Raw genomic sequence first — 14,966 nt, 5'->3', positions numbered from 1 at the left:
CCGAAATAGCCACCTCCTGACAACAGAATAGAAATAAAAATAACGTAATCTTTTAATTTTTGTTCTAGTTTGAACAGCTCTTTTAGGGCCAGATGCTCTAAGCCCATGAAAATCAGCGTTTTTAATGTGACATTACTTACAGAAATGGATGAAATATTCTCTTAGTTTACATAGTATTCACAAAGCTAATTATATGCAAAAGCAACATAAAAAAATACATCTTATTAGCATAGACTTAACATCATGTTATTGAAGAATAACGTTGCATTATCTTCAAATAAAACATGACTTTATGTCTGTCTTGGCCCTATTCCTATTGAGACACTGGTCTTTAGATCAAGTTGAACGATAGAGGAGAGGGAAATAATTTCAGGAAACAATGCTACAGTATGTTAATTAAATGAAGACTGGGTGAGGGATTACAACCATCTAGACGAGTGGTTTTCAACCTATTTTCTCTCTGGGCACCCCTAATCACAGTGCTCTGTTCCTGAGGCACCCCAACAACAGGACAGTCAGTCACATAAGACACAGAACAAAGACAGAGTCACAGGAAATAGAGGGGGTAGAGAATCACAGGAGATAGAGGGGGCGGAGAGTCACAGGAGACAGAGGGGGTAGAGAATCACAGGAGATAGAGGGGGTGGAGAATCATAGGAGAAAGAGGGGGCAGAAGCAGTCACAGGAGACAGAGGGGAGCAGGGAGTCACAGGAGATTGAGGGGGTGGAGAATCACAGGCGATAGAGGGGTTGGAGAGTCACAGGAGAAAGAGGGGGCAGAAGCAGTCACAGAAGACACACACACACACAAAGATGGAACAGAAAATACGCATACACAACAGGACAGAACAAATACACACACCCACACCTTTCTGCTCCTGCTGTTTCCTTATCTGCTTAGCCACACCCCCAGGCTCCTGATTAGCTACTGCTGGGCAATGCAGCCAATCAGGATGGAGGACACTTCCAAGCCCCTAGCAACAACTCTGGTTTCTCCCTGCTCTGGGAGATCGCGGAAATCCCATGACACCCTTTTGATCCTCTCGCGGAACACCCAGGGATGCTGCAGAACCATAGTTGGGAAACACTGATCTAGACACTGCAAAAGTCCTATTTTAGGGTTTGGATGGGAGTAACACAATGTTTAATCATGACAAATAATATAACATGATGTCCCCTAACAAACCATAACGGATAGCGGATGCAAGGATGATGCCTCATTTGCATGTCATTATTACAAACATCGTTAAATGTTATGTACTTATGGGAGAAAACATGACTTAACATGATGTTATTGTCCTTTGAGGATGCAGCGTTACTATTAACGTGAAGTTATCGCCACGTTAAGTAGCGAAACGGAGCTAAGAGCATCTGGCCCCTAGTGTATACAGTATAGACATTTCTAAGCATTTGTGGCTACTGTACATTTGCAAAGGAAGTACTCTGACTTTAATACAATACTATCTCCATTATACTTTATGTATTTCTTTTTCTGTTGGTTCCTATAGATGTGCAAACTTTTTTCCCAAGTTCGCAAACCATACGAAATGGATGTTGTTTGAATTTACTATAGATTTTACTATAGATTTGCCTGTGAGATTTACCTATTTCGTTGAAGTCAGACAAGTTCAAGCAACATTAACAGAACATTTTTTCACGAATTGTAGAACTTTTTGAAAAGTTTAAGTCAAACATTGATGAAGTGAATCTCAAGTTTGCACGTTTTTATTGGTTCATATACCAAGATTAAGGGGAAAGTCAAAAGCAAATCACTGTTGAGTCATACCTCGAACTGAGAAGAACTTTACAGTTACAGAGGTGACAATGGTTAAAAAAATAAAAATAATACTTACTGGAGAAGTGGAAGATGCAAAGAACAAGTTCTCAGAGAAAATAGCATTTATCCTAGTGTTGTATGCATTTTCTTTATTATTCATGATTGTTACTTGAAATAATAACCTGGTTTTGTTGCTGACAAGGAATGGTAGTTTGCTGTTAAGTGAAAACAAACACTTTGCTTATTATGTTTTAGAAAAACAATTGGTATACAGTAGATACAGTAAAGTGGTTTAATAAAATCTTACACGTTACACTGGTCAACATTTGGTCATTTTGTTCGTTTTTTCTAGTATGACCTACTAGTAATCTGTAATTCTAACAAAGTGGAGCACTCACATCAGATATGTTTTCTTATTGTAGAGATGAAATTTGCTCTCAGTGCATTCTCCATCTATCCTTATATCCACAAAAATCATAAGTTGTGTTCAAATAAAAAATATATACAGTATATGTTAAAGCCAGACTATATACTGTATATATATGTGTATATATAGTTATATCTCCACCAGAGAGAAAGCAAGATGCAAAGGTCTAATAGATAAATTACTGTATATTCTTATTTCAAAATTTTCATGCAACGGTAACATTAATTGTATGGTCATTAAATGGTGCTCAATAATTTGTAATTAAGTGTGCATCCATGTTGTATCTTACTGCTATTATTATTCTTGTTGTCTAATGTGACTACAAGAATAATAATAGCAGTAAGATACAACATGGATGCACATTAACACGTGTGTGTGTGGGTGTGTGTGTGTGTGTGTGTGTGTGTGTGTGTGTGTTTGTGTGTGTGTGTGTGTGTGTGTGTGTGTGTGTGTGTGTGTGTGTTATCTGTAAAATGCAGCTGAACTTACATATCACTTGGTTTCTGCTGAATTTGGAGAGAAAGGTCAGAGATGCAAACATCGTCATCACCACAATTCTTTGAAAAGGGAATCTAATACAAACCACAAGAAATGCAAATATTTCGGTTGACAATTCGTTTAATGTTTGTAATGAGGCAATTCACCCAAAAATCAGAAATCCAAATCTGATGATAGTTTATAAACTAACATGAGACCAGGATTTTTTTTTTACTTACAAACCATTCACTTGAGCCAGATGAATAAGGGTTTAAAACAGGGCTTGTGTCAGGGTTCACAGCGGCAATATTAAAACGTACAGCCAGGGCGTTCACAGCATCAGACGGCTCCTGAAACAAGGAATGCATTTCTTCTGAACGGCTGGGGTTATAAAAATCGCAACATTTAAGTGGGGCAATTCTATTTGACATTTAATTAGGTACAGTACAGGTACATGTACATGTAGTAAGAAATATATTGTCCTCCTGCTTTATAAGTTTAACCTGGCCTGTGCTGTTAATTGAAAGTAATTTATTTAAAGCATTACATGTATTGTTTTTCATATTTATAGCTTAAAGTCATAATTCTCTACAAAGTAATGCGATATTAATGTATAATTTCAATTTTCCCTTGCTAAAGTAATTACATTTTTGAATATACAATTGGTAGATTTTAATGAAAGGTAGCTTCCAGGGGCATTTTAAGTTCTATTAGTATATTAAATGCTTCTACATTTAAATGTAATGAGTTCTTCAGTATTAGGTGATACCTTTTTTACTTGGACTAACAATTTATATCATAGGACAAGTTCGAGAGTTCTCCTCTCTTCCTCGGGTCGGTAATACTGATTTGCAAAGGAATCTATGGCTAAAACAATGTAAGGGAAAGCAAAAAACAAAACATAAACACACCAGAGATGTACTGTAGATAAGGTGGGGTGAAAAAGGGTTTGAAGCCATGGAAGTGTGACAAGGAACAGCATGGGGGGGGGGGGGGGGGGGTCCAAATTAAAAAGGTATTACCTAATATTGAAGAACTCATTTATTCTGCACTATCGCAACTGGAGTAACACGGTTATTTCCGTTTTATTTAAATGTAATTAAAGCTATAGGGGCCAATGCTTTAAGCGTCGATAAGCCACTTATCGAGCACTTATCGGCCAAAAGGCCTACTGCTATTCAGTAAGCCTTGATAAGTGGGCGATAAAGGCATGAATCGCCAAAAATTTCAGCTGTCATAAAAAAATCGCCGGGTGAACGGCGATAGGCCACTTATCGGCAGGTTCTGAAACTCGTGCAATTCTAATATCCGCGATTAGGTTATCAAGGCCTATCGCAGCTATAGAATGGTGAGTTTCTCCAAAAATCCTCACGCCAAGAAAAGTGGTGTGAGGTTGGTGAGAGCCTGCTGAGAGGTGGCGATTCAGGACTTAGAAAACAAAAGGCTTTTTTTTCTACATCGGATCGATGCCACGGGTCTCCGGAGCTGATATGCATTAGTATGAGCATCGGAGCCCCCCAGCATGAATCCCATGCAATAAAAATGCATTTACCGTCAACTTCATTACCTTAGCGACTAACCGCTAAGGCACTGAAGGGGTTAACCCCTCCCGCTACTCACCAAGGGAAAAAATACCCTCTTCATCCACCCCCGCTACCCGCAATAAACACTAATACCCACCTCCTCTACCCCCACATGATTGATACCAGAAGGCACAGGGGTTCTCAGGTGGTCCCTGTGGGTGTCTGTGGGCCCTCGAGTGATCGATGCTGGTGTCCATGGGTCCTCAGGTGGTCATCACAGGTGTCTGTGGGCCCTCGGGTGGTCCTCGCGGGTGTCCAGGGGTACTAAGGTGGTCATAGAAGGAGGAACAGAGGGCACAACGGATTTTGCAAATTCAAACTCATTTATTGAGCCAACACTGGCTCAATAAATGAGTTTGAATTTGCAAAATCCGTTGTGCCCTCTGTTCCTTCTTCTATGTACCCAGGACTGACTGCAGGCTTTCGTTCTAACATTGGAGCACCGGTAATTGTATCATTTTTCTTTTTTGAGGTGTGCAGCATTCCTCTCTATTATCTGTACTAAGGTGGTCCCCATGGGTGTCTGTGGGCCCTCAGGTGGTCCCCGCAGCTGTCTGGGGGCCCTCGGGTGGTCCCCACAGGCCTGCAGGTACCAATCCAATTCATAGAAATAAATACACCCCCCTCCCCCCCGCCCAACACATACAGAACAGTAATGGGCAAAATATCTATTATCCAGATATGGACACTAGTGCATTTGCCCATTATTGCCCATTAGCCAGCCAGCATAAATAAAGTAAATAAACCTTTCTACTTACCCCTGCCATCATGAAGGGCATCCTCATCAGCATACTCCAGATCCATGTCTTCCGATGCCAGAAAGAATACATGAAAAAATACAATCTAATGGCCCCTAAACCCTTAATCACCGTAGCGGTTAATAACCACTATAGTAATTAAGGGGTTAACCCACCATCCGCCGCTACCCACCCAGGAGGCCTAACCACCCTGTACCCATTGATTGGCATAGTGGTACATCATACCCTTATAATATGGGCATGATACACCACCATAGCAGTCAATGGTCACCCTAATAAATAAAGCATGAAGGCCAAAAATACACAATAATAAAAGATATACACAAGCCCCTAAACACCCCAATTAAAGAAATAAAAGCACTAGCCAACCAATTAAAGAAATAAAAGCACTAGCCAACCAATTAAATACATAAATAAAAGCACTAGCCAACCAATTAAATACATAAATAAAAGCACTACCAACAAAACAATTAATTAATGTTAAACACTAGCCAACAAAGCAATTAATAAATTTAAACCAGTAGCCAACAAAACAAATAATTAATTTTATACGCTAACCAATCCTAAAATGTACTAATATCAAGCCATCCAAAATCCGAACAATTAAATTCAAACAATAAAAATGAATAGAAAAAATGACAATCAGTTCAAAACAAGCATTTGGCAAAATATGCCTTGGCTGTGACTGTATTTATCTATACCCAGATTAATTCATTACCAGTCAATTGGCAATCACAAATATACAAATAAATAAATACAATGAAAAAAACTGAAAAAAAGACATTTACATACATGCAATATTTTATTTATCTTTAGACGTCTCCACCTACTGTATCCCGTTGTATCTGCAATCTCTCGTACCGCGACATCATCATCCGCAATCCAATGCCATCCACCTTGAAGACCCGCATCAGGTAACAAAATTCTTCTTTCTTTTATCTTCTATCACTGTCTTCTTTCTTCATGAGTCATTATTTTTATCTTTTCTTTAATCTTCTATCTTCATCTGTCAATCCAAAACCCAATGGTAAATCCAGAACAGAATGTTCTCTCGTCGGCTTCTTGAGGTAAAATGAGACGTACAGGCCTTATATAGGGCCTGTGACATCACATTTTATGGTCAGATGGTACGGCTCCAATCCGATTGGACACTGTATCATGTGTCCGCTTCCGGCCTCTTTTTTTTGTTTTATTAAGGATGTGACGTCATCTCCAAGGGAGGTACGTCACATCCTTAAAACCCCATGGCTATATCACATGATATTAAAGCCAAAGGGATTGAAGACAATCCCATTAGTTGCTGTACCATGTGATCGGTCACATTAGTTCAAAAGGATGTGACATCATCCCTTAAAGTGATGTCACATCCTTTTGAACTAATGTAAACTTTTCTTCAATCCCATTGGCAGTATAACCATGTGATATAGCCATGTGGTTTTAAGGATGTGACGTATCTCCCTTGGAGATGACGTCACATCCTTAACAAAAAAAAAAGAGGTGGTGCATGATATAGCGTCCAATCGGATTGGAACTGTACCATCTGACCATAAAATGAGACGTCAAAGGCCCTACAGCTGCAGCGGCTGTTATTCGAACAAATCACGGCACCGATTTCGTGTGCTCTGCTGTACTCCACGCGTCATGAACGTGTCCAATCGCCCCAGGCACCCGCGCTTATCGCGGATGCTTTGTTTTAATTTCATGGATTCTGTTTCTTTGGATGCAATGAAATGAATGAATTGCAATGTGTACAGTACTGTGCTACTGTGTAAATTTCAGGTGTTTAAAAACCAGAACACTAAAATGCAATTTTCTGCACTCGCGTCTTAAGGCGGGAAGGTTCGAAGAGATCACACGCCATGACTTGGGTATTCCGATGTAAACACTGTGTGGTGTTCGAATAACGACCGCTGGAGCTGTACATAAGGCCTGTACTGTATGTCTCATTTTACCTCACGAAGCTGACAAGAGAACATCCTGTTCTGGATTTACCATTGGGTGTTGGATTGACAGATGAAGATAGAAGATTAAATAAAAATAAAAATAATGAGATGAAGAAAAAAAGATGGGGATATACACTACCGACACACTTTATTAAAGTGTGGCCGGTTCCGCAAGCCGGGAGATTTCCCGGCTTGCTAGTGGCCGCCCCTCGGCGTGCCGCGCGTCACCGACGCGCGGTCACGCGTCATCGGGAGCCTGCGCCCCCTGCACGCGCGAGGGAGCCCTGGTGTCCCGCGATCGCGGGACGGCGGCAGGGGGTTCCGGGGGACCCGGCGGACCCGGCAGCGGTAGGGAGAGCGCCCCGATCGGAGGGCGCTCTTCCGCTGCTTCGGCGCGCGCCCGTCACCCTCCGGCGCGCGCCAGGATACTGCTGCGGCCAAGAACGGGCAAATGCTCGAATAAACTTGGCCGCAGCAGTAAGAGAAAAGAAAGAAGATTTTTTTAACCTGATGCTGGTCTTCAAGGTGGATGGCGTTGAATTGCGGGTGATGTCGCGGTACGAGAGATTGCAGATAAAACGGGATTCGGAGGGTGAAGACATCTAAAGGTAAGTAAAATATTGAATGTATGTAAATGTTTTTTTTTTTAAGGTTTTTTCATTGTATTTATTTATTTTTATGTTTGTGATTGCTCATTGACTGATACTGTATTAATCTGTGCCCCTTTAGGGTACAGATAAATACAGTGACAGCCAATGCAGTTTTTGGCAAATGCTTGTTTTGAATTAATTGTAATTTTTTCTATTTGTTTTTATTGTTTGGATTCAATTGTTTGGATTTTGGATGGCTTGTTTTAGTACATTTTAGGGGTGGTTAGTGTTCATAATTTTTTGTTTTGTTGGCTACTGGTTTAAATTCATTAATTGTTTTGTTGGCTAGTGTTTAAAATAAATTAATTGTTTTGTTGGTTAGTGCTTTTATTTATTAAATAGATTGGTTGGCTAGTGCTTTTATATATGCATTTAATTGGTTGGCTAGTGCTTTTATTTATTTAATTAGTTGGCTAGTGCTTTTATTTATTTAATTGGGGTGTTTAGGTGCTTGTGTATATCTTTTAGCATTGTGTGTTTTTGGCTTTCATGCTTTTTTTTATTAGGGTGCCATTGAGTGCTATAGTGACTTATCATCCCCATATTATATGGGTACGAGGTACCACTATGCCAATCAATGAGTACAGGGTGGGTATAGTGGTCCCGAGGTGGGTGGTTAGGCCTCCCGGGTGGTTAGCAGGGGAGGGTGAGTTAACCCCTTAATTACTATAGCGGATATTAACCGCTAAGATGATTAAGGGGTTAGGGGCCATTAGATTGTATTTTTTTCATGTATTACTGCTAGCATTGGAGGATATGGTCTGCATGCTGTATGCTGATGAGGACAACCTTCATGATGGCAGGGGTAAGTAGAAACGTTTATTTACTTTATTTATGCTGGCTGGCTAAGGTTTTATAACGGGCCAATGCACTATTATCCATATGTGGATAATAGTTATTTTGCCCATTACTACACTGTGTAATGCAAAAAAAATTGCCACAGGATTGGTGACGCATGCCAGCGGGGCCCCGAGGACCCCCAGACAACCACAGGGACACTGAGGGACCCCTAGACACCTGCAGGGACCACCTATGGGCCCCAGACACCCACAGGGACAACCTGAGGACCCCCAGACACCCACTGGGACCACATGAGGGCCCAAAGTCACCCACGGGGACCACCTGAGGAGCCCCGGACACCTACAGGGCCCACCAGAGGGCCCAAAGACACTTGCGGGGACCAAATGATTAACACCCAGACACCCGTGGGAACTAACCGAGGGCTTACAGACACCTGCGGCCTCTGGTATCAATCATGTGGGGTAAAGGAGGTGGATATTAGTGTTGTTGTGTTTTTAATGTTTATTGTGGGTAGCAGCTGTTTTAATATAAATTTTAATACTAATGAAGATGAGCAGTGGGTCTCCGGAGCAGAACCACGTTGATTTGAGGTCCGGGGATCCCCTGTTCCTGAGATACAGGCCCCGTTATGGGGAGCCGATACCTCCTATGCATTTAAATGCCCCACATCACGTGACCGTGGGAATAAAATGCATAGGAGATACCGGCACCCCATAACGGGGGCCTGTATCTCATGAAGCAGGGGGTCCCCAGACCTGAAATCAATGCGGTTCTGCCAGAGACCCCCTGCTTATCTACAATAGTATTACAATTTTTATAAAAAAGCTTTAATTTTGGGCGAGAATCTCACAGGGAGAGGCGGCTCTCTCTGAGCAGCTCTCTCTGTAGCTGAAAGAAATCACCGGCTAAGGCCTTTTCAGAGAGGCGATCATCACGCCACTGGCTACTCGCCCGTTTCGGGAATTTTGCTATCACAGGTAATCAAGGCTTTCTGAATACCGGGATAGCAACGCTCAAAAAACAGGCGATTTAAATGGCCCGACGATTTTTCTTTTGAACGCTTATAGCATAGGCCCCATAGTCTCAAATTACATGATCTGGTAGGTTCCAGACTTGAACCATGTTTGTGTACCCCCATTGTACCGTGCTGCTGAATATGTTGGTGCTTTACAAATAATTGGTAATAATAATGATAATAATAGTCATCTGCAGTTTTCCCAGAATAAGACTCTAACTTCCCATCTCTGTGCCTCAGTGCCCTGTCTGTCTTTCTAATCCAGGTATCCTTCCAATTAATCATATTTAATATGTGGTGATAGTTTATATCCAGTGGAACATTTGCCTTACCTGAACATTAAAAATGTGTTCAACACATCTTTCTGCAGAGCTGATAACAACGTTTCTCTGCAAAAATCGGTCACCACTTTCTTTAAACTGCCCTCTAGAGGTCACTCTTGATGACAAGAGATCAGCATCTAAGGTAGCGTTGTATCTGACAGCTGATGGATGGTGAAAAAAATAACAGGAAGTCCTTTTAAATCACATTACATTTACGTGTTATACTACTGAAAGATGTGGAAAATTTGAATTCATTTGACAACACACAAAATGAAAAGCCAGAGTGTAAATTAATCATTAGCCTAAAAAATACAGGTCTAAGAAGATGTTACTACAGTCGATGTATGATAAACTACTTTATAGGCTTCTATTGGGAACAAAAGTTAACTATACTGACGTGTAAGAAAATTGTAGAGGGTATCCTTATCTATTACAATACTGCATTCCAATGTACAATCTAGCCTAAAATATTGTGTAGTACATTAAACAGATAAAAAGTGGATTATGGGGGCGCATGCGCGATGGTGAGGGGATCGGTTGTCTAATCGCATAGCTCCCACCCCCGCCAAAGCATTTTTTCAAATAAAGCCAACCAAAACTACTGAATCTACAAAAAAAGCAAGGGTACCGACGCAAGAATACACCGCGATGGCCCCGCCATCAACAAAAAAAAAGAACACAGGAGATCTGAGGAGGTATTTGAGCAGATCCTCATCCAGAGACGGGAGGGCAGAAATGGCGCCCGGCTCGGCCCCAGGATCGGGATCAGAAAGAGAAGAGGACCGAGAGGAGAAACCAGAGCAACGGCCAGTGCGGCGGTGTGATTTCGACCGGCTGTACAACGACATGAAGTCGTTGTTCAGGGCCGAGATCCAGGAACTCCGACAGGAGGTACAAGGACTGGGAACAAGAACTGGGGCCCTGGAGGACAAGATGGTGGCGGTCTCCTCCACAATTAAAAAATCTGATAAACGGGTTGCATACCTCCAAAACCAGATCACAGAGCTGGCCGAGAGACAGGAGGATGCTGAGAATCGGGACCGGCGGAGCAACATTCGCATCCGAGGCATACCAGAGGAAATTACCGACATTGAAGATTTCCTCACAAGATGGATGACAGGCCTGCTCCCCGACACCCCGGCAGCTGAACTAATGTTAGACCGTTGCCACAGGGCCCTACGGAGCAAACCGCTGGCGAATGCACAACCCAGGGATGTGATCGCCAGGTTACACTACTACCGCACTCGGCAGTCAGTCTTTATGAAAGCCCGGGGAGAGGAAGCCTGTAAATTCGAGGGCATCTCACTACAACTTTATCAAGATCTGTCCCCCCTGACCCTGGCCAGACACCTGAAGCTCCAGCCCATAACCCGCCTCCTCAGGGACAAAGCCATCCGATACAGGTGGACCTTTCCGTTCGGCTTACTAGTCATTAGGAACGGAAGGGCCACCTCAATGAAAAACCTGGAGGAGGGGGAGGAATTCCTGCGTAGGTTGGGAATTCCGACCGGAGAACCCAGGAGCCCCCGGGCGGAGAGAGAACCGGACAATGAGTGGCAGCAGGCCGGCACATCCCGGAAAACTCGAGCCGCCAGTGAACCGGAGAAGGAGTGAAATAGCAAATAAAGAACGCAGAATGCTCAGCTCCAATAAAATGTTGTGTTTCCAGTTTTGGTTGCCTACAAGTTATGGCCTACAGTTGGGACTCTCAGGACTGCTAACAGTGTGAAGCGCTAAGTAGTGGAGTCGGCATAAGTGATGCCACAACTCCTCCTATCTAAGGCGCGGGATGCACAGATCTTGTTCTACGGGTCCAGATCTAAACCTGCAAAAGAAAAGACTTACCAGAAATCCCGGCGATAATGGCGGCCCCGCAACCCGGAAGAGACGCGTGACACGCACCTAGGAAAGATGGAGGCATCGCGCCTCGTGGCGAGACACAAACAACCTGCACGGCCGGAAGAAGAAGAGCCTAGAGCGGGAAGACGTCCACTTCCGTCGACGTCCGGCGGTGAATGAGCCAAGACCGGAAGGACGTCACCGGATATGGCCGGGCGGCCATCTTGGTAGAGGCGCCTCAATGGGAAAAGAGGAGCTACGTCACGAGACGGCGCCGGAACAGCCCAGAGACCAAAGAAACCGGATGCCCGCGGTAGCATCTATACAACAAGGCACTGCCCCACGGACAACTGAGCAGTGTCGCCCTGCCCGCAGACCCACCGGACGCAGACCCCCCGCCGGAAGACACCCCGCGTGCAGACGTCCCCCCGAAGGACAAGGCCATTACCCACTTTTAGCCTAGACAAGGGATTAGGATATATTGAGGGAAGTCGAGGGAAAGGGGAATACCCCAGGGCGGCAAGGCAGGGAAGAGTAACACCGCACAGCGGGCAGCAGTAACACCACGAATCATAGGGTAGCAGGGCCAAGTAGTCCTATGCCCCAAAGTGAGGGGCCGGTAACGAAGGGGCCTGGAGAGAGCTAGCAAATAAGAAAGGTCATAAAATACCGTGGGATAGATAATGGTCACAGGGCACAGAGACAGCACACGCCACATACAAGCTAAGCAGAGGGTAAAGCCCCCCACATAGATAGGGTACACATATTCACTAATTCAGCTTGCAGTCCTGAAGACGCCGGACGTTCACATTGTTTATAACGAGTTACCATAAGTTTGGCTAAAATCTGATGGGGGGGGGGGGTGACCTCCTTCTTGCCGTCGCCATGAGTCTCCTCATGGATACCTGGGGGATAGACCCCAGGAGATCCATGCATGACCCCGGTGGGCCGGTGAACACGGGTAAGGCTCAACCTCGCGCGATCGGGGGTGGGCCCGCCCGAACCGGAACCCCACGTGGGGCAGTTCAGGTGCCCAGGGGATCTCGGTCCTCTGAGGTCGCCGAAAGTTATTCAAGTTTATTTGTTGTCTCCCCAATGTCCCCATTGTGTTTACCCCAGTGTTTCTCCCCTGCGCAGATGAGCAGTATACAAAGCAGTTCACAAGATCACACTCTGAGGAAGTTCATGCCCCCACTAGAAAGAGGTAAAGCAGCAATTCCTATTGAAAACACCAATGGGTAAGGATTTTACAATATTATCCCACAACACAAAAGGTTTTAATAGCCCCTTGAAAAGAAAACTGGCATTCACAGACTACCGGAGGCAAGACCCCGATATAATACTACTCCAAGAGACCCACTTCTCAAAGACCAGTTCCCCCAAGTTCCTAGATAGCAGATACAGAACGTGGCTCTCCGCAACAGCAAACGTAAAAAAAAGAGGGGTAGCAACCCTAGTACATAATCGCCTGGCATTCAAGGTCACGCTAACCAAAAAGGATAAGAACGGTCGCTTCCTGATAATAGTAGGCGAGATGGGAGGACAGCCCCTTACAATCGCTAATGTATACGCCCCCAACGAGGGAGCCGATACTTTCTTCACGAAATTCTTCACCATCCTCCATAGAGTGGCACAAGGCGGTATAGTTTTAGGGGGCGATTTCAACCTGACACTAGATCCCAAGGCCGATAGGTGCACACCCAAAGCACCGAAGCACACACAAAGTAGAGCAATCTGGAACCAAGGCCTTAAGACAAATAGGCTGGTAGATATATGGCGGGAACAACAGCCAGGAGCAAAAGAGTACACGTTCTACTCGCACCCCCATGACAGATACAGCAGGATAGACTACCTCTTTGTGTCTAACAGAATGGTTTCGCAGATCTCCCATACGGGCATCCATGATATTTCATGGTCAGATCATGCGCCAATTGAGCTGCGGTGCACAGACTTCAGACTAGATAGACCAGGAGCGACATGGAAGCTTAATGAATGCTTGCTAAAAATCCCTGAAATTGAAACAGAAATAAGGGATAAAATCAGGGTCTATTTTGAGGAGAATGTCGGTAGCGTGACATCCCAATCCACCCTATGGGAGGCCCATAAGGCAACTCTCCGCGGAGAACTCATGGGGATAGCCAGTAGGCGGAAAAAAGCAAGAGAAAAGAAAATTTTGATCCTCCAATCTGAACTATCAGCCCTCTCCGCCCTACACAAAACTACCAAACAAGCGCAGACCTTACAGGCCTGGCGTGACACTAAAACTAAATTGCATCTGTTGATGTCCTCCCGAGCCGAAAAGGAGCTGACCTGGTCTAGGCGACAATTCTATGAGAAAGCGAACAAGCCAGATACCCCACTTGCCAATAAACTCAAAAATTGTAACCGTAACTTCCATATTCAATCCATTCGTACCAAGAACGGTGACCTTACTTCTGATCCTAAACTAATTGTAGAGGAATTTAAACAGTACTATGAGACCCTGTACGACGGGGAGAAGGTCTCCCATTGTGAGAACACTCATAGGCAGCTGAGGACGTTTCTATCTGAGGCAAAACTACCCAGACTGGGCAGATTGGAAAGGGAGGCATTACAGGCAGACTTCTCAGGTGAGGAGATTTCAGAGGTAATAAAAGCACTAAAGCCAGCCAAAGCCCCGGGCCCGGATGGCTTCTCTAATTTGTATTATAAAAAATTCAGAAAAACCTTAGTACCTCACCTGGCCCGATTATTCAATTCATTTTTGGATGGTGCCCCTATTCCTAGCCAAATGCTCCAGGCGTCTATAACAGTGATCCCTAAATCAGGAAAGGACCCAGCAGACTGTAAAAGTTATCGGCCAATATCTCTTATCAATTCAGACACGAAAATCTTCTCCAAACTATTAGCCAACCGTCTGAATTCGGTCATGCCGAAGCTGGTCCACCCCGATCAAGTAGGATTTATATGCGGCAGGCAAGCTATGGACAATACCAGACGGATAATAGATTTAATTGATTTGGCACAGAAAAAACACATCCCGTCTATGGCATTAAGTTTAGACGCTGAAAAGGCATTGATTGGCCCTACCTTACAGAGATGTTGCGAGTGTTTGGCATAGGGGGGAGAATGATGGGCGCTATTCTGGCTCTCTATAGGGATCCGAGGGCGAAGGTCAGACACCAGGGCTTCCCCTCGGCAGACTTTCCAATAAAGAGCGGCACCAGGCAGGGATGCCCCCTGTCCCCACTTATTTTTGCATTATGTATAGAACCCCTAGCGGCACATATCCGCAACTCTCCAGATATAACAGGTATACAGATAAAAGATCAGTCACATAAAGTGGCCCTGTATGCAGATGACATTATCCTAATGTTGTCCAAACCCCTTATCT

General features: G+C 44.1%; 1 protein-coding gene across 1 annotated transcript in view; it reads right to left on the bottom strand.

Annotated features, from left to right (window-relative positions):
* The window catches only part of ITGA2 (integrin subunit alpha 2), a 162,065-nt gene that overhangs the window by 35,965 nt on the left and 111,134 nt on the right, over window positions 1–14,966 (bottom strand). Inside the window, exons 17-20 of the mRNA XM_075589084.1 lie at window positions 9,764–9,915; window positions 2,921–3,031; window positions 2,694–2,776; window positions 1,854–1,992 (exon numbers count right to left, since the gene is read on the bottom strand). Coding sequence (XP_075445199.1) covers window positions 1,854–1,992; window positions 2,694–2,776; window positions 2,921–3,031; window positions 9,764–9,915 — 485 coding nt within the window. The remainder of the gene's footprint in view (window positions 1–1,853; window positions 1,993–2,693; window positions 2,777–2,920; window positions 3,032–9,763; window positions 9,916–14,966) is intronic.

Source organism: Ascaphus truei, chromosome 1, assembly GCF_040206685.1.
Source record: "Ascaphus truei isolate aAscTru1 chromosome 1, aAscTru1.hap1, whole genome shotgun sequence".
NCBI lineage: Eukaryota > Metazoa > Chordata > Amphibia > Anura > Ascaphidae > Ascaphus > Ascaphus truei.
The sequence above is the reverse complement of the archived record's forward strand: the minus strand, read 5'-3'. Positions and strand labels throughout refer to the sequence as shown.